The sequence below is a fragment of the Labrus bergylta genome, chromosome 14 (assembly GCF_963930695.1).
Source record: "Labrus bergylta chromosome 14, fLabBer1.1, whole genome shotgun sequence".
NCBI classification, from domain to species: domain Eukaryota; kingdom Metazoa; phylum Chordata; class Actinopteri; order Labriformes; family Labridae; genus Labrus; species Labrus bergylta.
The window spans coordinates 28,832,229-28,858,492 of NC_089208.1; the positions used below are offsets into that span (position 1 = coordinate 28,832,229).

Here is a 26,264-nt window from a genome sequence, read left to right on the forward strand (position 1 = left end):
AAAATAAAAGAATGAACTGTGAAGGTTCGAGTTGTTGGGAAGAGTTTCTGGATTGGATAAATCCAATAAAAAATAAATTAATTAATTAAAAAGCAGCGCTGCACACTTTGTACTTAAAGTGTGATATACAACTTTATTTAAAAGCTACAAATTAGTCCTGTTCTAATGACATGTTCTTTATGTCAGAGTAAATGAGAACGTTTTTAGAAGCTTCCTCTGTCAAATAATCTGATAATCCCAGTTTAAATAGCATAGTCATAGTCATTTTCTTTTCCTCCATGCTCTACTTTCCCAGTCCTATATGCTTGTTAAAACAACAAAACTATTCTAGCAGAAATGTATTTTGAATAAATTAAGACGCGCAAGAGAGAAACATTTCAGATCATATGGTTTCAGTGACCCTGCAGTGATCCCATTCCGTCAGCTGAAAACTTTGTTCTCTTTTACTCTGTGACCGGAGTTCGCTGCTACCTGTGCGTCTGTCAAACTTTACACGAGTGACAGACCCACGGAGCACCAATGGGTGCCTAATCGCTTCTGTTATTGCTTTGGTCGTTTCCTGGAAATTATTGCTTCATACTCCCATTGACCCTCCTACCACCGGAAAAGCCGCATCAAGTTAAAGAGAAGGTTGTCAGATTGTACAGGAAGTCACACGTCTCGCTTCAGATTAAAATAAGGACACGTTCCAACATTGAATATGACAGACATGAACAAGTGCGACTGGAACAGCATGCTACCTCAAAGACTTTATTTAATAGTTTATACAAGATAAGTTAAGTGCATATCTTCAAATACGAAATGAATGTCGATTATTCAGCAAGTCATTGAAACCTTTATTTTGTAATCTCCAGCTGGAAGTGACAACAATATGATATTTAACTTAACGTTCAAAGCATGCAGCTCAGACCTCCCTGCTTTACGTTTACATTTCTCCGCCGTAAAGAACGGTGGGAAAGGCTTCCTCAAGACGACTTCAACATACAGATGTTATTTAAAAACAAACATTTACAAACTCAATACTTTTTTTGACACACTTTTCCACTGGACCCTTGGGCACTCTCGATTTTTTTGTGGGTGTGAAGCGAGTTGATTTTGGATCCCAGCAGACATTCTGTGGTGGTTAGGTAAGTTAGGACTTTGTTATGTTGATCGCCTTTTGTCAGTAACTGTTCAATAAACAGGAACTTTTAGGAATCGTCGTCTTTGACGGCTTCACGGGATGTCGGAGTTTCCCCAGCAGCTCCGTCAGAGGTGTAAAATGTTCATACAGGAAACAAGAAAAGAGAGGGTGGCTAAGGAGGGTACTTTTCCATCAACACAACTCTTACTACACGATCGATCATCTTGTAAATACAAGCTAAAGCAGCATGCCAAGTCCACAGGGACAACAGTGTTATCTAGACTCTTACCACATCGTCATCTGGCTCTTATTTAGCAAGAAAGCTCTCAATTATTCATGTGTAAAAATGACATGATTGACATTTAGGCTACTCCTGATGAAGTACAATAGTATGCATTAAACAGCACATATTGTTATATGAATATTGAATATAGAATATTGGTTTTGATGTTAAAGTTAAGACAGTAACAGTTAGACCATTAAGGCCAAAAAGATTTCTGATTATTTTACAAACAGCTAAAGGATAGTGTCTTTTAATCCAATGGTGTCATTTATTTATAACAGTAATGGAGGTCATAATTTACTGTTTTTTTTCCATTGTTAAGGCCATGGCAACTGCACTCAGTGGCCGAAACCCTGGTGGACGTGGACCAAACAGAAATAAGGGTCGAATCTTGGGTATCATTGATGCCATCCATGATGCAGTGGGACCACCTAAACAAGCAGCCGCCGACCGGAGGACTGTGGAGAAAACTTGGAAACTCATGGATAAAGTTGTGAGTTTGGAGTGATCAATCTAACTTGCCAGTTTGCCAGATTGACGCAACACTGATAATTAGGGATGCAGTCATAGATATTGAACTAATTCTAATCAAAATGTGTTCCCTGAACATACTCAATTAATTGAAGCACTTATTTGATAAACTTAAATGTAACAGCTTGGCAGGAATACTTTTTATAAACTCTATGATTCCCCCCCACCCCACAGACGAGCAGAATAATAATTATTTGATCTGTCTGACATCTTAAAGTTTTTACTTCACGACTGGTTATAAAATAAAAGCACTTTGTGCCATTGAATGTTGTAGCACAAAGCAAACAATCACTTGAATTAATTGTCAGTGTGAATGTACAGATACATATATATATGATATCATTGAAATAATCTACGCACACCTTTAATATACTGTAAACTCTTCGTCATGTAAATGAACCCATCTGTCAAATCATGACATTGTTTTTATTGTCATGTTCACTTGAGCATCTTGATTTTAAATGATGTGTTTTGTTAGTTAATGTGAAAGAGGGACTGATTATATAAGATTACTCTTCTTTCTGCTCCTTTTCATTCAAGATGTGTGATTGTCTTCTTTCCCACAGGTCCGCCTCTGCCAAAATCCTCGACTCCTTCTAAAGAATAGTCCACCATACATTCTGGATATCTTACCTGATGCATATCAGCATCTGCGCCTTATACTTGTCAAATATGAAGAGAACCAGAGGCTCACACAGCTCAGTGACAATGACTACTTTAAGATTTACATTGACAGCCTTATAAAGAAATCCAAACGTGCCATTCGGCTCTTCAAAGAGGGGAAGGAGAGGATGTATGAGGAGCAATCACAGGACAGGTAAGACAACGTTTGATTTTCTTAAGACAGTAAACTGACTTTACTCAGACTTTACAGATGGTAATTGTCTTGACCTGTTTTTGCCCTTCAAGTCAATTCAAACAACTTTATCAATCCCTCTTTGGGCAATTAGTGTGGAGCAGAAACACAAACAACAGATTACACAAGGAGTTTATTAGACTGATTAGAGGTCAGCCAGACTGAATACAAAACACTAGAATGATCAGTCAAATAAAAGATCTGAGGCGCTATAAAGATAAGATCATTAAGGAGCATTCAGATATCTGATGGCAGAGGGGATGAATGGTTTGGAGTAGCGGTTAGTTTTACAGGCAGGTAAAACATAACAACGCCGTGATGGCAGCAGAGAAAATTCACTTAAGAGTGTGTGACAACAAGAAACTACAATACTCTCAGCCTTCCTGAGGATCTGCTGGTTACAATAAGAGTTTAAATCTCTCTGTATCACACCGATTATCTTCATATGACCTTATGATCTCCACATTTTTACTATGTATGATGCACTCTGTGGCTGCCTCCCTCTTACGTCTAAAGTCGAAGATGAGTTCTTTGTTTTTGGAACATTTAATTCTAGAAAGTTGTCGTCGCACTATAAAATCAAATCAGGGAGAGCTCTCCCATGGTCTGACTCTGGTCCAGAGAGAGAGAGACAACAAGGCTGTGTCATCAGAAGACCAGGTGTCTGCCCTCCTGAGAGCTCCTTTAAGCATCAGTATACATGATGAAGAGGAAGAGAGAGACAACAAGGCTGTGTCATCAGAAGACCAGGTGTCTGCCCTCCTGAGAGCTCCTTTAAGCATCAGTATACATGATGAAGAGGAGGAGGGAAAGGACCCCCCCCCCCACCTTGTAGTGAGCCAGTGGAAATGGTTAAGGAGTCTGATAAATGGTCATTTACAGACACCCTCTGAGTTCTGTCAGTCAGAAAGTTCATATCCAGAGAATGATGAGGCAGTTTAAAATCACTGATCATTCTTTCTATTAAAAGCTGATGAAAAATCAGCAAACAAGAGCCGAGTGTGAGCTTGTGGCTTTTCTAAATGTTCAAGATCTAAAGTGTTGCATCCTCCACACCTTTCCCTGCCTGGTAGGCAAACTCAAGAGGATCAAGGTTACCCTCCACTGTTGAGAGAAAAAGGTTCTTTACCATTTTTTCAATGGTCTTCATAATTAAGTAAGTGCAACTGGTCTAAAATTATTTAGTTTTCTCTGACTAGTGATCTTTGGAATAGGCACCACTGTGGAAGATTTCCAGATGGCAGGAATAAAGTGACAGTCCAATGACAACTGGAAGATGTGCTGGTGAACAGCGACATAATGTGTGTCCACAAACCTTCCTCATGTTAATGTTTTTAAGATGATCTCTTACACGTTCTTCAGAGATGACAATATTGCCTTCCGAGAGGAGAGATTCTTTGAGGAGGGTCTTACAGCAAAATCATGTTTATCAAGACGACAGAAGTCGTTAAGAACATCCAGAAGCTCTACATCATTTATTCCATCGACTTTAAAAGGTTTCTTGTCAGTGTCACTGACTTCCTGATTGAATGAGGACATAGACTTAATTCCTGTCCAAGCTGCTTGCAGATCCCTGCTGCTATACTTATATTCTACTTTATCCTTATACAATCTTTTTGCCTTCCTAATCTCAATTTTTACTTCTCTGTTAATATCTTTCTTTTCCTCATTACTGCCCATAAAGAAAATGTGTTTCTTCTTGTTTTTAGTTCTTGAGTTACCCATGGCTTGTTGTTTGGAAAGATTGTCATGTTTTTACAGGGAATGTTGGTTTGCAGCCTCTTACCATCAGAGATGACTTTAAATAGTCTACTGTGATTGTAATGGTTCAGACAGACCTGACTGACTCAGAATACAGAGGAAGTCAGAGGTGGAGTTGGAAGACTGGATAAGTGGAGAAGTTAAGGGATAAGAAGATAAATGTGAAAGTTGCTACTTAGTTTATGACTAAACTGCATAGAATACTGGATTCTGATTGGTCAAACATATCATTCCAGTGTAGCAGACCAAGCACAGACTTGCTCAGGACGCTACTCTGATCCAACCTGATCTCAGGACCACAGTTTTCCTGAAGCTGGATGACAGCTTTTGAGGCCCATAAAACATTTCTTGATGCCTGCAGGGAAAAAAGGTGGTTGTAGGATGAGGTCCATATACAAAAAATGAAATCATGAATATATGTTGTGCAGCTGTCATGCTGGGATAATGTAGTTGCTTTCATTGCTGAGTAAAGTTTACCATTATCAAGTCAACCAAAATATAGAGCAACTTCTTTTAGATTGGAATAATGACATAATGACATGACGTTTGATTTTGTCTGTAACAATAAATTAAAGTCATTAGGAACATTCAGTTTGAGTGGAGCAGAAGATGGAGAAGGACAGTGAGATACCTTGAATAGTGGGGCGGCCATAGGGACTCGGCTTGGCTCACTGGTACCAAGTAATTGGGACTGGATGCTGCTCTGGCATCTCTCAATTAAAGCATAGAGTCTGGTTTGTGCATGTGGCTATATTTCAGTTCTGTGTTTGTGTATCATGTTTTGATAATAACACAGTGAAAGAAATTGAACTTCCCCTTGGGATATTGCCGTGCGCAGAGCCGGAGTTGTTATGCAGCAGATATATTTAAATGCATCCGAGTCTCTAAAACTTGTTTTCTAATTTGATCTGCCATTTTTTTACCTGAACAGTTATTCAGTACATCTTAAGTTCTATATCCATCTTTAAGCTCCTACTGTACATTACTTTTCACAATGCATTGTGGGATACAATGAGCCCACTATATAGAGTCTAATTATGCTCAGTCATACTGCAGACATCACTACAAATGGTGTTTTCCCTATATAGTGCTCTAAATAGTGAATAGTGTCACAAAGTGTGTAGATATTGTTTTACAAAACACACAATAACCTCAGACAAAGAATGAAAATCTTTTTTTGATGATCTGGCATCTGGTACTACAAGCAACACCAGAGACGTGTACTCGTGTCTTTGTGGCAGACCGTCTGGAACAACTTTGTTTCATATACTTCATTATACTTGATTGTCTTGGTCTCCATTTGATCCTCCATCTGGCTGCATGTCTGATGTCCATGCTTAGCAAGACTTTGACATTACAGGAATATTGATTAGGAATTAATTGAAGAATGGAAGAACATTTAAGTAAAGGGTGCACATGGAACTTAATTTTCTTACTGAGTATATTTTAGTAAAATCTCTTGACCCTGAAACCTGAATAACCATTTGCCTTCTTGGTGTGTGAAAGACAAACAGAGTGTGACATGTATAGGTCTGCAGGCTTTTTTATGTAAAAAGGGAAATTATGGGGCGCGCGTCCCATGTGTTGAGACTCTCGTCTCGAGCGGTAGGCCCGGGTTCGCTTCCACCCGTGGCCCCTCTCCGCATGTCACTCCCCACTCTCTCTCACTGGTTTCCGACTCTGTCCACTGTCCTGTCTCTGCATTAAAAGGCACGAAAAGCCCCCAAAAAAAATCTTTAAAAAAAGGGAAATTATCTTTCAAAAGATTAACATTCTTTTTTTAATCAAGACTTTCCTCAAACCAACTTTTGGCACAACAACCACACCAACTCCTCAGCAATGACCAAACCAAAGTAGCTCCATCTTATATTTGTGTAGATCATAAAAACAGTGTTTTATGTGTATACTAGTACATGTATAACATTTCCCATTTGCTAGTGTATATACCACCTATTTTTATTTATGTTATCTATTATGTTTACATTTATATTTTGTTTGACCATCTTCTACTTCCTTTTTGCTCCTGCAACGCCCAAATTTCCCCTCTGGGGATCAATAAAGTATTATCCTATCATTGACACTGATTGGAATCCCATCGACCACAGTGTTTCGGTAAGTGTTCTTGGTTGCACTGCAATCTCTCTCTGTCATGTCCTTCCTTACAACAAAAGAACATCATATATGAAGTGTTTTATAGATGGCCTGACAGAAAATGAGTTTAGCAGCTTCCTAAAGAGATGTCCTTATACCAGCTGGATTAAATGTGCACGTCTAATGCCAGGAAGCAGAATGTTGCAGATAAAAGATATGAGCTCACTCCCTTCTCAGAGCATCTGCTGGCTCACCCCGTTTGACTGTGAATAAATCCTGACTCATGGTATAGACATGAAGCCTATTGTTACTTTTTGTTACCACTGTAATGGAAATATTTCCCCAGTGAGAATATAAACAAAGACCAAAAGCCCAATCATCTTTGTACGGTTTCTTCTTCTTGTAGGAATAAAACCTCAGAGTGTATCGTGGTGACCACACTGCAGAGTATCTCAAATGACAAACAAAATGAAGTCTCTTTTTATACATGTCAAGGAGGAAACAACACTATTGACAAGCTCCTCTTGTAGGAGATAAACAGTTTAACACAATCAACCTAAAAAGAGGAAGAGCAAATGTCAATGTAGAGTCATCCTTGTAGAAATCAAAGTTCATCCAAACACATGATGCTTAAATCTAAACCAGCATTTCTTGAAATGTCAGAAAGTTCAAAACAGAATTATTTTCACACATCTGCTAAATACATTTTCCCCTATTACACCACCAACAGTTAATACTAGTGATGATCTTTGAGCAACATTTCTAGCTGTAAGAATGAAAGAAGAAAGATTCGCAGCAGCATCACTTACAGGACTTATGTCACAAAGGGAAATTAGATATTTGAACTAGAGTTTATTTAATATTCTTTTGTAGCCAATAACTATGTACTGACTTGACACTGACACCAAGTTGTGGTGGAGTTTACTCTTCAGTCTAGTTACACAATCAGTTAGTATGCTTCAATCCACAGTTGAGTCCAGTTTCAGTTATAGATTAATTAAACATTTTAATTGGACTACTGTCTTTATTTCAGTATACAACCACCAGAGGAAAATCAATCAATTCATGTTCAGAAGTATATCTTAGTTGCTCCTGTAGGTGGCGCTATGCCTCCTTATCAGTCTACAAAAGTACAAAAAACAGTTTTATGTATTTTTGATGTGGCTGAGTCAAAAAAGTCCATTAGGAAAGTGAAGGGCAAGAAATTCATCATCCAATCAACGATGAGTGCTAATTTGCTTATATCAGCTTGCTTATTATTTGAGTTACCTAATGGTAGTATCAGGATCCCTGTCAGCTGTCACCGTCAGTCAGTGTTCTGGGGCGGTAATGTCCGTTAAAGACAGTAATATTTAGATTATGTTCACACAAAATGTGATATCAGGATTAGGAGAAGTCAGTATTAATCCACTTCCTGCTCTCTGTGTCTTCTTTCTCTGATTCAATTCTATAGAAGTCGTTGGTTAGTGCATGTCTTTAATTTGAAAAATAAAACTGGTATAAACATGTAGTTGGCAACATGTAGCAATTACTTCTCTGTAGCGTACAGCGTTAGCGGCTTTTCTTGCCCTTCAGGTGTGCAGTTCAATGAGCATAAAAGCTATGAATCGATCATAAACCCACCGCCTCCTCAATGTTCATAGATTAGTCAAACTATAAAGTCAAAATAAGTGTCTAACCCATATACCATCGTGATAATTATTATCATGGAGATTTGTTTGAAGTTTTCATTCCTTTAAGTAGTTGTGTTTTTATTAGTTATTTGATGCAAAAAAGAGTAAATATAAAATCATAAACAACTGCTGACGAACGTGGCTCCTTGCACCGTTCTAAAGCAGATCATTAGAGAGGAGAAGAGGAAAGACCATCACAAGAATATGTTCTGATACCGACTGCACTGGCCTGAGGGATCTGTAGCATTTTAGCAGTAAGTTATGTGTGCGCGCTTCAGTTAACAGAAGGAGTGGGGCCTAAATGGTTGGTTCCAACAGGCAGTTGTTTTCTTCACATATCTTTCACACTTTGAGGAGTCAGAAGACTAGAAAAGCGCTATACAAGCTCAAGTCCATTTGCCATGTACCTTAAAGGGATACTTCACCCGTTGAAACATGAATCTGTATTGACATTGGGTCACATATGTAGTAGAAATGTGAAATACATTTTGAAGTTGGTGCCTTCTTGGCTGAGAAAAGGCAGAAAGTGTCTTTTTGGCTCATGTGGATGAAAGACACCAAATCCCAGAATGCACAGCACCGCAGGCCTAAGGTCCTCTATATTTACACACATTTACTACAACACATAAGGCCGTTTACTTAACTGATTCAGAGATTTCTTCCTGAAGTAATTTTCATCTTGTAAATTCCTGTCAGAAAACAGACTATGTCTGTGTCCATAGGCAAACAGTGAGAGCACCAACACCGCCAGTCTGCCCCAGCACCAGCCGGCCCCGGCTCCTCATCCTCACCGCTTCTACCGACATTGACTCTCCTGTATTTTTACTCAGACCTGATTGACACCTTATTGGCCAATTACGACCTTCCATTCGCTTTCCCCAGCCTATTATAGCTAATGAGAGCCTGAGTGATTACAAGTAACAGTTATTTTCAGACTTGCAGTAAAGGTATTAATAAGTTGATATTTATACAAAATAGGCTATGACTCTTTATTTATTTGGAGAGAACAGGCAAATCTATGTAAAATGTGACAATGAGCACCCCAATATAGCTGGAATGGAATGATCCTTGTGTTTGACTGGCTGTTCCCCATATAGTCAAATCTTTGACTATATGGGGTAGCCCCTATGGTCGCTATGTAAATAATGTTTCCTTAAATGTTTCAATGACTGGCTCATGTTCCACGTTCAGGCTGTAAGCGGATGGATAAAAGTTATGTGGTTTATTTTCCGAGCTGAGAGGAGAGGAAGTGTTTCCTGGTGTTTGATTTCACCCACCTCCTACTATCTTAAATCTGGATCACTGTGCTTTATCGCTGACAAAGTAAAATTGAAACGTACATTCATGCAATACTTATTGTATGAAAAACATGTTTATGGAAAGTTATATATGACATGTGATGATGTCACATGAAGGCTGGCTGAGATGAATAAGCGTCCATAAAGAAGAACTGTGTGTGTGTGTGTGTGTGTGTGTGTGTGTGTGTGTGTGTGTGTGTGTGTGTGTGTGTGTGTGTGTGTGTGTGTGTGTGTGTGTGTGTGTGTGTGTGTGTGTGTGTGTGTGTGTGTGTGTGTGTGTGTGTGTGTGTGTGTGTGTGTGTGTGTGTGTGTGTCAAAGAGGTACATGAAGATACATCTCTTACAGCTTTGTGACACAATAATAACGCTCAGTGTGGCACACAAAGCTAATGCAAGTTTTAAATAGCTAATTAGGAAAGGAAAATTATATCTGTTTTGGTACATGTACTCTCAAACCATGTCTATACTTCAAAGCTCTGTTCATTTGGAAAAGGATGTGTTCGTGTACCAGAAAAACATACATGCATAACAACAACATCTTCCTCTCCTTTGGTTCCTTTTTGCAGGAGAAACCTGACCAAGCTGTCTCTGATATTCAGCCACATGCTGGCTGAAATCAAAGCTATTTTCCCAGGAGGACAGTTCCAGGGAGACACTTTTAGGATCACCAAGGCTGATGCTGCTGACTTCTGGAGAAAATATTTTGGAGAAAAGTAGGCTATATCTATTTATTGCTATTTAATTGCCATATGGATGTAATGTTTCCGTTTTTGGGTAATCATTATTACATTTTGTGAAGAGGAGATGCAGTCTGGAGATTTGTCCTTGTTTTTTTTCACTGTCACATTATTTTTGTTCAAAAAGCACATGGTGTTTCTCAAGGACATAACACAAGGGGGATTCAACAACTTTAAACTATCTTAAAGAAAATTGCCAATTGTTAGACTGCACACACTCACCCCTACTGTATGAGAGGTATTAAGAATCCAATAAAGGGTGGCAGCAATCACCTCAGGGTGTTGGGTCAGGACACTATGTTTGATGCAAAGGTGTGAGTGAGGAAGAAAGATGGAGAATCCAGTACGTTAAAAGCCATTTATATAAAATTCAGATGACCAGTACAAGGCATGAGTTTGAGGCCTTTCCTTTTCTTGAAATAATTGAACATATGTGTATGTATGTGTGTGTGTGGTTCTATAGTAAAAGAAATAAAAGAAAGACAATTAGGAATGTGAATTATACATTCCAGAATACAGCCTGTTGAAAACACTTAGCACTTAGCAATCAATGCACTTTTGCACCTTCACAAGCTATGCTACTGTTATCAATTAGCTAGCAATTAGCATGTATTTAAAGTGGAAAAACAACATCAGCACTTAGAAATTGAACAGGCAAAGTATGAACAATACAAAAGACATTAATTTCCAGCAATAATCAACTCACTTGTCTCACAGACACACACACAATAATAAAGGTCCGTCAGAAAATTCACGACTCCTTTTAGTTGAATCCAAACTTGTCTGGGCATGTCTCTCTCACTGTGGTTACTTCGGAGATGCGTTGTGCATGCTGCATTCAGGGGCGCTCAGACAATGAGCAACACATTCAGGTGCACTCAGAAACGGGAGATGCAGAACAAAAGACTTACCTGAACAGGCCTTTTTTACACCTACCATACTATCAGTGGACTCATTCTATTGAATATTTACTGTATATCACCAGTGGATAATTGTTTCATTAAATCACTTTTGCCTTACAAATGAATGTATCTTTGCTTTCGTGATTAAACTTGTTGCTCTCTTGTAGGACCATTGTTCCTTGGAAAGTCTTCCGGCACTGCCTTCATGAAATGCATCCCATCAGCTCAGGCCTGGAGGCAATGGCGCTCAAATCAACCATCGACCTCACCTGCAACGATTATATTTCTGTGTTTGAGTTCGACATTTTCACACGCCTCTTCCAGGTAGGTCAACCGAAAAAACGTTTTAAACCTGTGAATCTACTCATTTTGACACACATGGCATTTTAGTATTGGGATCTGTGCTCAGGCAGTTTGTTTCTCTATTGAAAGAAACAGCGTACCAGGCCCTGAGTGAATCACCCTCTGTCGTCCAAACCAGCCTTTGGTCAGCTTCAGGGATGATAGCCGTAGTAGAGCTGCTACTCCTTCACATAGGAAGCAGCCAGTTGAGGTAGTTCCAGCATCTGATTGGGATGCCTCCCTGTGCTGGTTTCCCAGACATGTCCAACTCTGAGCATGACTGTCTACAGTCAACAGGCAAACTCCAGCCAAGGACTGGAGTTGCCTTTGTCCTCTGCTTGCTCTTCATCAAGCCTTATTACGATGCCTTCCATGTGATAACTCCTTCATGTGAATGCTAGGGGGGTTGGAGGGGTGTCGATGGAGTAGAGCGGAGGCTTCAGTAAAAACAAATCTCTCCACTTCTTAGAGCTTGTCGAGTAGTTGTGTGCACCACATTGAACACCAGTCCTGCCTTGGTATTTCTATTTTAAGTTTTTTTTACCATTTAGATTCGATGTATCCCGCATTGTTCCCTTTCTGTGTCTGAAAGCTATTGTTGAGTTTTGAAATAGTTTTCTTGTTGTTCTGTTTGAATGCTTTGATCATAATATCAATGACCACATTGCCCTCCTCACTTATTTCTGTTTTTTTATCATCTTATTTTTTTCAAAATAATATACTTCCTTGAAGGTATCTGGAGAAGTTGTTGTTTTAAAGTCTATATTCCTTCTGCAGGTCACAAAAACTTCAAAATCATTTACCCTGAGTTAAAGTACACATTACTTCTGTAATACATTTATCCCACCAGAATAGTCCCAGTTTTTACAGCTCTACAATTAATTTTGCAGACTCCTTTATCCAAAATGCCGTACATCAGAGAGTAAGTAAACACACTTAAGGCACTGCTGTTAAGGTCGGATCAGATGGATCAGAGAGTGTAGAACTGGATGATAGAGTTGAGGTAAGGAGGACCCATTTTTGTCACTGTTTTGTAGGCAAGCAGCAGGGTTGTAAATTTGATGAGAGCAGTAACTGGAAGCCAACGGACGGAGATGACCATCAGAGTGACATGTGCTCTTTTGTATCAGTAGACCAGTCTTGAGTCTGCGGTTTGGATCATCTGCAGGGGTTTGATAGTGCATGTAGGAAGACCTGCCAGTAGAGAGTTGCAATAGTCGATGTGTGATATAACAAGAGCCTGTACCAGGAGATGTGTAGCATGTTCTGCCAGGTAAGGTCTGATCTTGTTGATGTTGTACAGGACAAATCGACATGACCGGGCAATCGAGACCACTAGAACCTAAAATGTTAACTGGTCATCAATCATGTTTAAGTTTTCAGTCCAATAGTAGTGGCATACATGTGCACATTTGATTTTACAGGTGCACACTTGATTAACTCTCTGAATTTGCTAATTCATCAATAGCCAGATTCAGCAATGTCACCATACTGAAGTAAATAGCACTTCAATAACAAACTGGATGCTCTTTTTCAGCCATGGAGTTCAATTCTAAGGAACTGGAATTTCCTGGCAGTGACACATCCTGGCTACATGGCTTTCCTTACTTATGATGAAGTCAAAGCCCGTCTGCACAAATACATCAACAAGCAGGGGAGGTATGGTAACTATTATTTACTTTGAAATCACTTAGGTGTACTTCTTTACATTAGAAATAATTGACTAAGACTGCATTCACTCTTAAGCTGTTTGGTCAGTTTGAAATTCACTCTTGTGGGCTTTATCGGCTATTCTGTTTGGTTTTGGGTAGTGTGAATGCTCAAACAAATTCTGGTGCGGACCAGAGAACCTTCGGTTTGCCGTGGGTGAAACCGCTATCCAAACCACACCAGGGAAGTTAACCGAATTTTAGTGCAATGTGGTGTTGAATCTGGCCGTCTGTTAACAATGTCAAATAGGTTTGCCTAGTATGGCTAATGTTAGCATTGCTAACAACATCAGGGACGGCTCAGTTGGTAGAGTTGGTTTTCTATCAACTGAAAGGTCCTGCAGCAACAGGTCCGATGTGTCCTTGGGAAAGACACTTAACACCAAATTGCTCCTGCTGCATCAGCGGCGACATCATTTGAATGTGTATGAATGGAATGAGTTACTTCTGAAGGTCACTTGGCTTAGCAGCCTCTGAGTGTGTGAGTGGGTAGGTGTGACCTGCATCATTAGACTAGAAAATCGCTATACAAGCTCAAGTCCATTTAACATTTAGCCTTCAGCCCTCCTTGCAGGCTAACGTCCACATACCTGTTTTAAATTTGGTTACATATTGCGCCAATTGATATGCCAGTATAATCTGACACAGCTGACAAAACACTTTATTTGATCAAATACTGCCAAACTGCGCTACACTATGAGATGCAATTCTTCCACTGTCCTGTTGTTTATTCAGGATACAGTGCAGCATTAGGCTCCATGGCAGTAGCCACTGATTGGAGCTACAGCTCCAACTAGTGGCGGGTACTATTGTACACAACATTTGAAAGGCTCTGATGTGCTTGACAAAGTTCAGTGTAAAGGCAAACCAAACCAAATGAAGAATACAACAATGTTGCATCTTCACCCCTTAATCACATCAAGTTCATTTAACTTCATATGAGGCACCATGAGGCCTTATCTGCTTGAACATTTTGAATGTAATAAAGGTTTTTTGATTGTAAAAGGCCTGCAGGATATGTGAAAAATGTGTAATGTGCAATACAATTTTCCATTCATGCCATAATGATAGGAAGTGCAATGAATAAACAATATTAAATGGAGTTGTTATGTATAACTCACAGTTATCCATCTGCTGTTCTGCATGTTTTACATAAGAATACATATAACACAACATATACAGAAAAATACAATGAATAAACCACTGCAAGCTGTAACAGCAAAATGTCATGAAACGATACTGCTGTGTAATATATAAAGACTCTTGGTATGCACTATTATTTGATTTGGTGCTGAATTAAAAAAAAGATTTTGAACATGAACCATTTTATCTGAATCTTCGTCATATAATTCATCTAAAAGTCACTTTTATGTTGACAAGTAGCTAATATTACAACTAAAAAAATGGACATTGAATTTTTCATCTTTCTCTTTTAACAGTTATATCTTCAGATTAAGTTGTACTCGGCTCGGCCAGTGGGCCATAGGCTATGTGACCAATGATGGAAACATTCTACAGACCATCCCCAACAACAAGCCGCTCTTCCAGGCCCTCATCGATGGTTACAGGGAGGGTTTGTAAGTAACCTGTTACACACTCTCTTTAGAGCCTGTTTACACCTGCTATCAACATCCACAGAAAATACAGTTAATACGATCTGATCACTCGGGCCACATACTGTAAAGAGGTGGTCAAGGACACATTTGTCTATATGGGTTTATTAGTCTATATGCTCATGTGTCTTGGGCCGAATATTCGAATCCCAAAATAAACAATCGATTGCCTACCTGACAAACGAATATTCAAACAGCCGAATATTGGGCTCCAACCCTAAAAAAACAGATGTTTAACAGACACACCGGACACTGAAGCAGACCAGAAACATCAATCAGCTCCTGGGATTTTCAAAAAAGTGTTTGACAGGAGGATTGAGAATAAAACATAACTTTGTGTATCATTCTTGATTTATGACGATAACTTAAATATGAGAGTGGGAGTCTATCAAACACTTTTTACATCATCCTGTCCATGTAGTTAATATAAGGCTGATCGATACTTAGTGTCAAGTTTGATCATTGTTTTATAATTTTAACTGAGGCCAAACTTGAACAAACAGCCTCCACACATGAGGAACATCCAGCGCCCTCTACAGACAGAGAGTTTATGACACAATCCAAAAGTTTATAAAACACAGAGTTCACAACATGATCAGTAAATACCGTGTGTAGATGTCTGCTATCAGGTAAAATACAGAGACAAAATTATTGTAGACATTTTATTAGAATGAAACAGTGAACATGTGTGACACAATCAGCTGTTTAAACCCAACTGATCAACTGATCTGATATTATCATCACTAACTGACTTCACATGATGTCTCATGTCTCTTCAAAGATATTTTCTTTTTTGCGCTCTCCTTCCTACGTATTCTTCCGTCTCTAATGGAGCCTTGTGTACCTGATCCATGTTCCTTAGTAAGGAATGTATGAACACATGTACTTCGAGCTGTCCACTTCTGATTTGATGTTTATACCAGGTCTGAGCACCCCAAACAAGAGGATTGTGTTAGGAAAAGTCATCATCATACCTTGTAAACTGAGTAATTACTGATGGCTAGAAGTCTGAAGAGGCATTAGCAACTCATATTGTTTTAAATTTAGGAAAAGGAAAATGCCATATTACAATTGGTTTTAATCATATTTATAAATCTAATATTAAATATCAACACATAAAAACAATTCCTGTAATCCATACTTGATAACATGTTGGAAGTGAAGTGAAAATATTTGGTGCAGATATCTTTCTGTGTAGTTCAAACTGTTTTTTCATCCGCAGCTACCTGTTCCCTGATGGTCGCAGTTACAATCCTGATCTCACTGGTTTATGTGAGCCAACCCCTCATGATCACATCAAAGTGACACAAGTGGGTGTGTGTGTGTGTGTGTGTGTGTGTGTGTGTGTGTGTGTGTGTGTGTGTGTGTGTGTGTGTGTGTGTGTGTGTGTGTGTGTGTGTGTGTGTGTGTGTGTGTGTGTGTGTGTGTGTGTGTGTGTGTGTGTGTGTGTGTGTGTGTGTGTGTGTGTGTGTGTGTGTGTGTGTGTGTGTGTGTGTGTGTGTGTGTGTGTGTGTGTGTGTGTGTGTGTGTGTGTGTGTGTGTGTGTGTGTGTGTGTGTGTGTGTGTGTGTGTGTGTGTGTGTGTGTGTGTGTGTGTGTGTGTGTGTGTGTTGAGCGTGCCGCTGATGAATAATGGAATAATGTCAATAGAGCAGAAACACAAATACAAATCAGAGCGGGACAAGACGGCTAACATACTGCTTCTACATATTCAAACATTTTGTACTGAATACTGCCTACTAAACTGAAATATGTTTCATGTGTAGTAAGAGAAATCCAGAGGCTTGTTATGTGTGGCAGCCATTTTCTTATATGATAACTTTTTTTTTTAATTTGATTTTTCCAAAAAAAAAACATCTGTGTTAAACAGATGGGTCACAAGCATAGTGTCTGTCATTTGATTACAACTCTTCATCCTTTGAAAAGAACATTAATCATGACAGTTTAAGGTCATGGAATACCTCTGAGTTATTGATGGGAAATTGTGAACACATAATGTATGCTGTATGTGTGTGTGTTCTTATTATATTCATCATGTTTTCCCTGATTGTACAGGAGCAGTATGAGCTATACTGTGAGATGGGCTCCACCTTCCAGCTTTGCAAGATATGTGCTGAAAACGACAAAGATGTCAAGATTGAACCCTGCGGTCACCTGATGTGTACTTCCTGTCTTACAGCCTGGCAGGTATGTCACTGTTTAAAGTTTTGCTAAATATATTTAAGACCTCATTTAATAACAGTCTGTATTATGTTGTTTTGTTTAACTTCTGCAGGTGAAAGTCAGTCATACCTTTTTTTTTACTAAAATACGTTTTGAAGCCAACAAAGGTTTGGTTACCTTGGCAACAGGTCATTTTCAGTTGAGATGTCTAGTTGAATAATGACCTGTTTTTTGGATTTGGAAAATCTTTATTGTTCCAGAGGGGCAATTTGGTTTGCAACAGAGGTAGTCAATACATCCATAAAAAACAGCACAGTGACATAAATACATACATATAAAACATAACTACCATGGATATCACCATGATGGGCGTGAGTGAGTTAAGGGACAAAGGACCAACAGTCCGTAGTAAAAGTGTACAGGCAACAATACCTACAGCTTATTTAAAAACCCAACAGCGTGTCCACTGACAGTACAATATGACTTGTCTTGTTTGATTTGGTTTGTTTTCTGCTATGTTTGAAGACGTTCAAAGCAGCAGCACTTTTCTCTGAAAATCATAGTGAGAGCACAGTCCTAGACTCTCTTACAGGATTTGGCAGCAATGACGTCAACTGTGTTTGTTTGTCATACTTCCTGTTATGACAGCTGAATGTGACACATTCTCCATGTATCCCACTACAGCCACACATTCAACTTTGTATGTCAGTGTGTGTAAATGTTAGAATGCTTCACTAATGAGATATTTTTCTTTTTTGCTTTCATTAGTTGTTTGCTTTTATTGTCTTCTGTGAAGCAATTTGTTCCATGTATTGAAAACTGCTATACAAATAAAGAATAATTATAATAATTATTATTATTATTAACTAGTGATTTCGAGAGGGGGGGCCTTCTTGATAGTACGTAACACGCTCAGCTCGTTGACTCAGTGGTCATTCCCTGACTCTCCTCACACTCTGAACATTAGTATAACACACACTTCTCACACACAGTTAGATGTCGATCTATGCAGTTCCACATCCTGTTCTCTCTTTCGTGTCTATACTTTGAATCTCTACAGACTGTGGGAGAATAGTTTTAGATTTCATGAGACAGATTTAGATATGTAGGTTTGTGTGTCTGACCAAGTGCGTTATCTGGAGATTAATCATTAGTCATTTTCACAGAGGATGGAGTCAGCATGTTCGATGTGATGAAAACCTGTTTCCTCATAGTATGCTGTACTTCACAGTTCACAATGATTATGATTCTTTCTGTAGGGTATTTATTTGGAAACTTTAATTTTTCAAGAAGTCTAGGATTCTACTTCTCAACCTAACCTTTATTTGGTTAAAAAGTGAAATTATCCCATTAAAAATGTAGAATAACAATTAGGGCAGCAACTAATGACTATTTTGATTGTAAACTTGAACAATGCATCAACTAATCACACAATGTTTCACAGAGAACCTCAAAGGCTCTTATTTAGCTATCAGCCTCTTTCCTACTTGTGTGTGCTAACACTATTTTAACTTTACAAAGTGTGAATGTGTTAATATTGTTTTAGATGTCATCTGACTCAGGAGTCTATGTTAACAAGATGTATAAAAGGGGTTCTTTCCTCTTTCACCCACACTGATGATCACTATAACAATTCAAGCATCTCCTCCCACAACTCCTGTACATGTTTGCCACAAATGCAGCTTTGCTCTTTTCTTACATTGTGTGATTGGAGCTTGTGAGAGGGCAATGGAAAGAGATTCACTGAAATGATCATTTCTGTTTTACAACAGCTGCCCTGTGGAATATGCACGTGGGAACAATAAATGTGGGGAAGTTGCACTCAAGTTTTCCATTTTGAGTGTCTATATGAGCATGGCTTCCATTCATGAATGGGGTTGGTTGGGGGTGAGACATGTAGCAGTAGTGAAGCAGCTCATAAACTTAACTGTGTGTGTGTGTGTGTGTGTGTGTGTGTGTGTGTGTGTGTGTGTGTGTGTGTGTGTGTGTGTGTGTGTGTGTGTGTGTGTGTGTGTGTGTGTGTGTGTGTGTGTGTGTGTGTGTGTGTGTGTGTGTGTGTGTGTGTGTGTGTGTGTGTGTGTGTGTGTGTGTGTGTGTGTGTGTGTGTGTGTGTGTGTGTGTGTGTGTGTGTGTGTGTGTGTGTGTGTGTGTGTGTGTGTGTGTGTGTGTGTGTGTGTGTGTGTGTGTGTGTGTGTGTGTGTGTGTGTGTGTGTGTGTTTCCAGGAATCAGATGGTCAGGGTTGTCCTTTCTGTCGATGTGAAATCAAAGGCACTGAGCCCATAATTGTGGATCCCTTTGACCCACGAAATGAGGGCAACAAGTGCTTCTTCCTGGACCAGCACAGCTGCCCCTTCCTGGAACTGGATGACGATGAAGACCGAGAGGACTGCCTGGTTATGAATGGACTGGCCAACATCAGAAAGGTAAATATCTTCTATAATAACCTGGACCTAAATCTATTGACTAAGGAAAGGGCATAAAGCATCCTGCTTCTCTTTTTTGTTTTTTACAGGGTAAAGGTCACCTCTATTTTTATTAAACTCATTTATAGTAAGCATGCAGAAACATTTGTGGCTTTAGGATTTAAAGTATTCATTTTATTTTTGACAATATTTTAAAATTTTAAGAAATGAAACAAAATGTAATGATTTGCAAAACATTAAAAGCACAAAGATTAGAAGTCAAATGTTCAAACTGAGATGTCATTATGCCCAGTTTGTATTTCATGCCAACAAAAACCTTAAACAAGCTGGGACAGTTGCATAAAAAGACATGAAAGCAGAAAACTATCCTGAGGTGTGACAAGCTGAAATGTTCCTTTCTGTTTGGAAAGCGTTGATGCCTCGTCCCTGCGCTGAAGAGGATCATCTGGCTTCCAGTGCTCAGTTCAAAAGTCTTGTTAGTTTACATGGCTGCCCATTTGTGAAGGCTCCATGAATGCCAGGTCAGGATTTAATGTAAACTAATGTTTGTCACATGTAACTAGATCATCTCTAACTATAGCTGTTACATTATTACTAAACTGTGATTAGTGGTCCATGAATAATTATTCAAATGATGAACTAGAAATGATGATATTTGTAAAACATAGCCTGCTTTCTGTGGCCAGCAGGTGGTGCTAAGACTATTTTGAAATGTCCAACATATCCTTTTGCTGCAGAATGTAGACACTAAGTTTATTTAAGTCTTAAAGGGAGAATCTCCAAACGGCCTGTTTGAGCACACATTCTCTGCAAAGTGGAGCAGGTAAAAGATGAAGAGGATGGACTTTTCTCATCATAACTACAGACACATATTTGTATTTGAAAAATATGGTGAAGAGTATTTGACATGACCTTTAAGTCTATGAGGTACATGTTCTAACAGATTTGTACATAGGTCCCCCTCACTGCCTGGGCTACTGACCACAAATGTATTGAGGCCTGGTCCCTTTTCAAAATGTGAAATACACTTTGGACATTGTCAATAATTTTTTTTAAGGAATTGCCACTCCAAGTTCTCCACTGTTCAACTAAAAGACAAAGCTTCAAAATGTTGCATTTCAGTGACCTTTAGATGACACCTAGCAACATTTGTTTTTGTTAAAACAGAACTCCTGTAAATGGCCTCACTTTCTTCTCCTTCTCAGGGTATAGCTATGTCCTACGTCTACTACCCTGACTTCTTGCCACATCTGAGTCCAAGACCCTTATGAGATATTACCAGTCACCGATTTTGCTTTCTGATGCATTAGGAAAGTTTTGTAAGTTTTCAGAATCAGAATCAGGGTTTATTGCCAAGTACATTTACACATACACAAGGAATTTGACTTGGTGTATTGGTGCTAAACAATTAACAAGGAAATAAAGCAGAACTAGCAACAACTTAAATAATACAGTATAAGAAGCTATTACAATATATAAAATAGAATTTAAAAATTTAAAATATAAAAAATAGAAGACACAAAATGTAAAAAAGGTGAAATGTAGGAGCTTCATACAGCACATCTAGAGTGGTTAAAGTAATACTAAGACTATAAGACTATAAGTCTTAGCCGAACTGCAATATGAATAAAATGGTTTCTAAATGTTTGTTTCAAGTCCTCTTACATGTGTTGTAATAAGTAAAGCACTCTAAAAAGACAGAATCTAAAAACAGGATTCTTATCAGTTATATGGAAATATTTTTCAGAAAAGGTTCTTAAATGAATGATTCTACTTCAATTCTGAAACATCAAATGAACTTGTTCCCTCCTCCAATGTGCTGATTGGGTTGCTGTAACACTAGAAGCAACAGGGCTTTACCTACACTACCAGTCAAATATTTGGACACCTGATTGAAATGCATGTTATTAACTTAAAGACATATGCGACAAAAGCGTATGCTTGAATGTCTGACATGTGTTTCTTAAATAAATAGAAATATTGAAGTTGATGCCTACGGATGTATGCATTTCTTTCCGAAAGGAAATTAAATGCTTTTATTGTATTAATATCTAGTATTATTCTAAATTGTGGAAAATATTACAAAATAAAGAAAAGCCTTTCAATTTGTAGTTTTGCAGATACAGCGTACAGTAGCTATATTATAATAATAAAATATATTATTGAGAAGACTTACTGTTGTGTCCAAACTTATGACTGGTAGTGTATGTATTGAAAACACATTATTTATGAGGATCAAAGTAGTGTGATCATATTGTACACAGAGTCATTAATATACTTAGTGTGTGCAATCATTCCTGTTTCTGTACCAAAGTTGTCCAAACACAAGTCTCAACAAAAGCTTCACTTTAAAGTCACATTTTACTCTTCAGAAATGTTTTTCTTATGTTACATGGGGATTTGAAGAAGTCGGACTATTTTTAAAATGTATTTATTTTTAGATCAAAGTTTTCAGCTGGGTGAGTACGAGGCCAGATGATGCATTTCTATTGTGACAACACACAACAGCTGATAATGAAGGACTTACAGTAAGAGATATTTGTGTTTTCTTTTAGCACTGTGCTGAGCGCCAGAACTCCCCCATGGTGTCTCCTAGTTCCTCACCTGTCAGCCAACACAGAAAAGCTCATGGGGGAGACCAGAGTCACTGCTTGCAGCACCTCAGCCTTCCTCCTGTTCCACCCCGGCTTGACCTTATCCAGAAGGGCGCCATCCACTCCCCATCCTCTAGTCCCAGCAGTTCCCCGAAGGTGAGGAACTGCCTTCTCACTAGAACAAGAATATTGGGTTACCTGCAGTTTCCTGTACATCATCTTTAAAGTCTGTTACCAGTGGACTGACACAAATACATTTGAAACATATTTCATATAAGTTTGGGAAGAGCTTAACAGGGTCCACAAGAATTATATTTACACAGATGTGAACCCATGAAACAGATGCCAAACAGAGAAAACATAGGAATACAAAAATATAAAAACTGTCTAAAAGCAGTTTAACGACCCAGGATGGCTGTAAGCTATGTTTAACTTTCTAAAGGATAGTAATTAATTTCTTCTCAGTAGCTTAAAACTTTGGGAATGGTTGCGGAAAAAAACTTTGGGCACAACTTTCAGTCAAAAGGCAAGTTTTATATTTCACCTGAATATTTGAATGTGGCAGCTTGGGAATGAACAAAGACTTGATGCCAAAACAGTGGTGCCTCTGAAGTTTATGGTTATTTGGATTGTGTGCATATTTCTCCCAAGCCTTGCCCATCCTACAAACTAAACAAAACGTTTTCCAAGCTGTTGAGATTGTCTTCTGTAATATCAGCGTATGAAGCATATCTCTCCATTTCTTTAGTCTTCACCAAGCATGTCCAGAAAGCAGGACAAGCCTCTTCCAGCACCACCTCCCCCCCAGAGGGACCCGCCTCCTCTACCTCCGCCTGAACGTCCTCCTCTCATCCCCTCAGAGAAACGCAATTCTTGGCTTCCCACTTCTTCTTCTACCAGTGTGCTAACCCCTCAGACATGTTGCTCCAGGGACAGCCCCTTTTCAGAGGACCATAGGACTGGATCTGAGCATCTGCTCCAACTAGGACCCAGTGTCCCCCCTCACCTGAATGGACGACCGTTCAGTTGTCCATCTGCAGAATTTGGAAAGTTACACAAAATGGACAGGACAGGAAACTCAGAAAGCTGCAAGGTAGGATTAGGATTTCTGTTTAAACCTGGTGTGAGGATTGTAAGGATTGAAAAGGCTGAAACTATGGTCACCTTCTGGCTTCCTGAGTGGTTGTTTTGAACAAACGTTAATATCTATATCCCCCATACCTTTTCTAAATTCTATGAAGTTTCATCAAAGCTTTGTTCAGAACACACAAACACACACAGACCTCCTAGATCCTTACCCCCCTCCTCTGATAAAAACATGTACACATCTCTAACTCCTACTAACTGAAACCGTATTTAGTATAGTATAGTATTAGTTTCTGCTTCATTAGTAACAGCCTCTTCTAATGCTCTGCTGTTCAGACACAGTAGACTTTTAAGAGCTTTTATGATAGATTAGAATGACCTGTTAAAGAGGTCTGATAATAATGGGATACTGTAGAGTATGTGGGTGATTATAGTAGAGGAAACTGAGACTCATTCTGCTTGTAGTTGGGACACTGGATTTCCAAAGTATAGCAGCAGATGGCATGAATGAGCTACAATAGGCCTACTTGTTGCAGGATGGGTAAAAAAGGTGTGCTGTTTACAGAGCTGGTTAAGGCTTCACAGTCCAACATGGATGTCAGCTTTGATAACATCCTCCTCTCCAAAAAAGATCCTGGCCAGATTTTTGGGTCTCTTTCTGTCCCTCTCTGTTCTCCCTCCTGTCCTTAGAACTGCACAGTCTCCTCAGCAGCTGCAGTCTGGCCCTGTTTATACAGACAGCTGTGTTTGTCTGACCTGTCCAGTTTGTTGTTCAGGTGAACACCCAGGTATTTGTATGTCTCCACCTTCTCAATGGTCCAATCCCTGCATGTTTACCAGGGCGTCTCCACCATCTTCTTTGTCTAGCTGGTGTTGAAGATGGTTCACACCAGTCCACAAAGTCCATGATGACCTAGCTGTGGTCCTGTTCAGTTTCCTTTTATACCAAACCCACGATAATGTGATGATGCACTTTAGACCTCCATGTGAAACACACAGTCCTGAATTCTCAAATAGTCTGTTAGTGAAGTACTGTCCATGCAGCCAGGTCTACTCATGAACACCTAGAGCTGGATTGTGTAGAAGGAACTGGAGAAGTCAAAGTGCTGCTGAGGGGCGTGAGTGGGCTGATGAGCTGGGCAATGCATGCTGGTCTGTGCTCTGGTGGGCGGGTTAGGGAGTGTGACCTGAATCAAATCTGTTGTAGAACAGAAAAGATAATAGAATAACATACTACTCCTTACTGGTATTTGAATTTGTTGAAGTTCCCCTGTCCTTCTCTGGTGTACAGCCCTTCTCAAATGGTGTTCAAGACAATGACGAGTATGACATCCTTCCCCCACGAGACTCACCAATGCTGTCCACAATGACCAGTAGCCAAAAGTAAGTGCAAACACACACACTCACAAATTCTTGTTTTACTTTAAACATCCCTTTTTTGTCCTCTATTCCATTTCTTGACCATTCTTACTGTCTCAAGGGATGTTTAGCAGGGAGGTTGGGTAGCCTTAGGGAGAATTCCTGGTGTGAAACAGTTTTGAAAATGCTAACTGCAAAGCTAAGAAGCATTTAGCTGCTGTAATAATTACATTAGGATTCTTTTACATAATGAGCTCTAGTGAAGTAGTGTTCAGAGATGTCACTTCTGATGCAGCTTGTGTCAAAAGGGGAAGTTCTGGTTGCAAAGTATTAGTCAAAGTGGAATAAACACACTTCCTTTACACAGATGGATTAACACATGCAGTATGTGAGCACAGGTTACATTTCAGAAACAAAAACATACATACATTTTTCTTTCCATTAGATTGAAGGGGGACAGGCAGACAGACAGGATACATGGGAGCAGGGGGGTTTAAATGCAAAAAGTTGCTGGCTGGACTCAAACATGTCAGAATGCATACCTAAGTGATTACCAGATTAAAATGTCACAACCCAATTTCATATTCAAATCTGAAATAAATGTGGTCACAGAACTTCAATTTATATGATGCCCACATTTTGCAGCATGAAAGTGGTTTAGATTCTGATTATGGAACTGGTTTTACTTATTGTGAATTTATTTTCAAGTCTGAAAAAAGATAGTTTGACACTCATGTATTATCAATCCAAGATGCTGTTGGGTTCTGAAAGGTTTAGAAACCTGATGTTGTTTTTGTACTGAAGTGGTTTTACTTAGTGGTAAGATCAAATAGGTTCAAGTTGTGATTTGCTGCTCCACATAGTATGCTAACACTTAGCTAACCTTTAAAAGGCTTGCTAAGGCAACACACCTGTTCATTCAAGTTTGTGAAAGGCATTAGTGCATGTGACCCTGAAAGACGAATGTATCTATATGCTCTTGGTATCTATCTATAGAACGATAATAAGAGAAGATAATCCTTTATTCATCTCACAGTGGAGATATTTACAGTGTTACAGCAGCAAAGCAGGACAGCCAACAAAAGAAACACAGTGCACAATTAAATACAAATCAAAAATATAAAAATGTAAAAAAACTGATCAAAAGTTAAAGAGCCAGCAACAGTTTGATGATTATGACATCATGGCTAATAATCAAATCTGCTATGGAGAAAATGAACGGGCTTTTACTTTACAAATTAAAAAAATCAGACAACAAAATACAAAACCAAATAAAATCAGTCAAGCTCATACCAAGTTGAGAATTCCTACAAAGTTATTAAAGTGCAAAGTGGAGGTGTGCCAGTGTGCAGAAAGAGCAACAAAGGGCTTGTTGTTGTTTAACATACTTGCACTGGGTACCAATCCAATCCAACTTTATTTGTTAAGCACTTTAAAACAACCACAGTTGACCAAAGTGCTGTACAGAAGAATAAATAAAATACATAACAGCTCACATGAGATAAAAGAAAACTACATGTGAAATACAGAATCAAGTTAAAAGACATAAAACATCAGTAAAATGAATAGGCATGCAAAAAATAAATTAAATAAATAAATAAGTCGACGTCTTACTGTGTGTCAAAGGCCAGGGAAAAGAGATGGGTCTTAAGACGAGATTTAAAAACAGGCAGAGAAGAGGCCTGTTTAAAGTGCTGAGGTATATCGTTCCATAATTTTG

General features: G+C 38.9%; 1 protein-coding gene across 4 annotated transcripts in view; it reads left to right on the forward strand.

The window, feature by feature from the left end:
* Window positions 1-905: 905 nt before the first annotated feature.
* Window positions 906-26,264, forward strand: part of cblb (Cbl proto-oncogene B, E3 ubiquitin protein ligase) — a 34,544-nt gene continuing 9,185 nt past the window's right edge. For all 4 annotated transcript variants that reach the window (XM_020646049.3, XM_020646052.3, XM_020646050.3 and 1 more), the window contains exons 1-13: window positions 906-1,127; window positions 1,729-1,899; window positions 2,504-2,754; window positions 10,183-10,329; window positions 11,423-11,579; window positions 13,135-13,256; window positions 14,746-14,883; window positions 16,142-16,229; window positions 16,974-17,105; window positions 19,305-19,505; window positions 22,061-22,255; window positions 22,848-23,192; window positions 24,477-24,568. In XM_020646049.3, the coding sequence (XP_020501705.1) occupies window positions 1,732-1,899; window positions 2,504-2,754; window positions 10,183-10,329; window positions 11,423-11,579; window positions 13,135-13,256; window positions 14,746-14,883; window positions 16,142-16,229; window positions 16,974-17,105; window positions 19,305-19,505; window positions 22,061-22,255; window positions 22,848-23,192; window positions 24,477-24,568 (2,036 nt within the window). In that variant the 5' untranslated portion in view covers window positions 906-1,127; window positions 1,729-1,731. The remainder of the gene's footprint in view (window positions 1,128-1,728; window positions 1,900-2,503; window positions 2,755-10,182; window positions 10,330-11,422; window positions 11,580-13,134; window positions 13,257-14,745; window positions 14,884-16,141; window positions 16,230-16,973; window positions 17,106-19,304; window positions 19,506-22,060; window positions 22,256-22,847; window positions 23,193-24,476; window positions 24,569-26,264) is intronic.